We start from the raw sequence: 2,849 nt of genomic DNA on the forward strand, positions 1-2,849 counted from the left end.
CCCTGTGGGGCACAGTCACATCGAGGTCCAGGCCAGGGAAGGACCAGCAGATTCTCCATCACTGCAGCCTGGGTGCACCCCTGGTTGGGGTTATTAACAACGATCTAACACGTCGCTGTATACCGAGAGCAGCAATTTCAGCCAAATTCAAATTCTCCAACTGCTCAGGGCAGGATCTGATCTCGGGTTCACCGATTGGTTTCAACCCAAGGGCCTGACGAGCAAGCCAGGGGTTCTGAATTGAGGGCCCAGGAGACTGGATTGAGTGCCTGCGGGCCTGGATTGAGGCCTGGGGGGGGCCTAGATTGAGGCCCAACAACCTGGATTGAGGCCCGGGGGCCTGGATTGAGGCCCGGGAGCCTGGGGTTTAGGTCAAGGGGCCTGGATTGAGGCCTGGGGGTCTGGAATGAGGCCCAACAACCTGGATTGAGGCCCGGGGGTCTGGGTTGAGGCCTGGGAAGCCTGGGTTGAGGTCAAGGGGCCTGGATTTGAGGCCTGGGGGTCCTGGGAGTGAGGCCCAACAACCTGGATTGAGGCCCGGGGGTCTGGGTTGAGGCCCGGGAGCCTGGATTGAGGCCCGGGGGCCTGGGTGAGGTCAAGGGGCCTGGATTGAGGCCTGGGGTCTGGATTGAGGCCCAACAAACTGGATTGAGGCCCGGGGTCTGGATTGAGGCCCGGGGAGCCTGATTGAGGCCCGGGGGCCTGGGTTGAGGTCAAGGGGCCTGGATTGAGGCCCGGGGGTCTGGATTGAGGGCCCGGGGGTCTGGATTGAGGCCCGGGGGCCTGGGTTGAGGCCCAGGGGCCTGGATTGAGGCCCGGGGGCCTGGGTTGAGGTCAAGGGCCTGGATTGAGGCCCGGGGCCGGGGTTAGGTCACGGGGCCTGGATTGAGGCCCAGGGGTCTGGATTGAGGCCCAACAACCTGGATTGAGGCCCGGGGGTCTGGTTTGAGGCCCAGGGGCCTGGATTGAGGCCTGGGAGCCTGGATTGAGGCCCGGGGGCCTGGGTTGAGGTCAAGGGGCCTGGATTGAGGCCTGGGGGTCTGGATTGAGGCCAACAAACTGATTGAGGCCCGGGGGCCTGGGTTGAGGTCAAGGGGCCTGGATTGAGGCCTGGGAGCCTGGATTGAGGCCTGGGAGCCTGGATTGAGGCCAGAGAGCTGGATTGAGGCCCAACACAACTGATTGAGGCCCGGGGGCCTGGATTGAGGCCCAGAGAGCTGGATTGCCGCTCAGGTAAGTGAACAAGTGATAATTTGATCAATCCTCAGCCCTCACCACACACCATAAAGGCTCATTTCTGTTCCTTACCTTCACTCTTGCCGCCCTTATCCTCTTCTCTGGTTAAATCTAGAAGCTCGTCAACGCAATCTCCAGCTCTGGTATCGCCTCCTCCTGCAATAGATCACAGATTCAAGCGATTGCCAACCCCAACCAGGCCAACCAACCATCATTCTCCACCCAGAGCCTGAAATGTCCGTAGACTTCGGGCTCCATGGCCTTGAACCCCATAATCCAGAAGATACTCAGTGTTACTGAGAGAGAACCACACTGTCGGAGGGTCAGCACTGAGGGAGTGCCGCACTGTCAGAGGGTCAGCACTGAGGGAGTGCCGCACTGTCGGAGGGTCAGTGCTGAGAAAGCGCCGCGCTGTCGAGGGTCAGTGCTGGAGGGAGTGCCGCACTGTCGGGAGGGTCAGTGCTGAGGGAGTGCCGCACTGTCGGAGGGTCAGTGCTGAGGGAGAGCCGCACTGTCGGAGGGTCAGTGCTGAGGGGAGCACCGCACTGTCAGAGGGTCAGTGCTGAGGGAGCGCCGCACTGTTGGAGGGTCAGTATGAGGGAGAGCCGCACTGTCCGGAGGGTCAGTGCTGAGGGAGCGCCGCACTGTCAGAGGGTCAGTGCTGAGGGAGCGCCGCACTGTCAGAGGGTCAGTGCTGAGGGAGAGCCGCACTGTGGGAGGGGTCAGTGCTGAGGGAGCGCCGCACTGTCGGAGGTTCAGTGCCTGAGAGGAGAGCCGCACTGACAGAGGGTCAGTGCTGAGGGAGCGCTGCACTGTCAGAGGGTCAGTGCTGAGGGAGCGCTGCACTGTCGGAGGTTCAGTACTGAGGGAGCGCCGCACTGTCGGAGGGTCAGTGCTGAGAAAGCGCCGCACTGTCGGAGGGTCAGTGCTGAGGGAGCGCCGCACTGTCGGAGGGTCAGTGCTGAGGGAGTGCCGCACTGTCGGAGGGGTCAGTGCTGAGGGAGACGCCGCACAGTCAGAGGTCAGTACTGAGGGAGCGCCGCACTGTGGGAGGGTCAGTACTGAGGGAGCGCCGCACTGTCCGGAGGGTCAGCGTTGAGGGAGTGCCGCACTGTCGGAGGGTCAGCGCTGAGGAGAACGCCGCACTGTCGGAGGGTCAGTGCTGAGGGAGCGCTGCACTGTCAGAGGGTCAGTGCTGAGGAGCGCCCGCACTTCGGAGGGTCAGTATGAGGGAGAGCCGCACTGTCGGAGGGTCAGTGCTGAGGGAGCGCCGCACTGTCAGAGGGTCAGTGCTGAGGAGCGCCGCACTGTCAGAGGGTCAGTGCTGCGGAGCGCCGCACTGTGCGAGGGTCAGTGCTGAGGGAGTGTCGCACTGGTCGGAGGGTCAGCGTTGAGGGAGCGCCGCACTGTCAGAGGGTCCAGTGCTGAGGGAGCGCCGCACTGTCGGAGGGTTCCAGTGCTGAGGGAGCGCCGCACTGATCGGGAGGTTCAGTGCTGAGGTGAGAGCCCGGCACTGTCGGAGGGGCAGTGCTGAGGGAGCGCTGGCACTGTCGGAGGGTCAGGTGCTGAGGGAGCGCTGCACTGTCGGAGGTTCAGTACTGAGGGAGCGCCGC

The 2,849-nt window shown here is 63.4% G+C and overlaps 1 protein-coding gene across 1 annotated transcript; it reads right to left on the reverse strand.

The window, feature by feature from the left end:
- Positions 1–372: 372 nt before the first annotated feature.
- On the reverse strand, positions 373–1,392 carry LOC121274758 (translation initiation factor IF-2-like; the record flags this gene model as incomplete). Its single annotated transcript, XM_041182102.1, has 3 exons — positions 373–783; positions 876–1,138; positions 1,309–1,392. Coding segments are annotated over 3 exons (758 nt in total), but the record flags the coding sequence as incomplete, so codon positions are not given.
- Positions 1,393–2,849: the final 1,457 nt, after the last annotated feature.

This window comes from Carcharodon carcharias, assembly GCF_017639515.1.
Source record: "Carcharodon carcharias isolate sCarCar2 chromosome 37 unlocalized genomic scaffold, sCarCar2.pri SUPER_37_unloc_7, whole genome shotgun sequence".
Taxonomy (NCBI): domain Eukaryota; kingdom Metazoa; phylum Chordata; class Chondrichthyes; order Lamniformes; family Lamnidae; genus Carcharodon; species Carcharodon carcharias.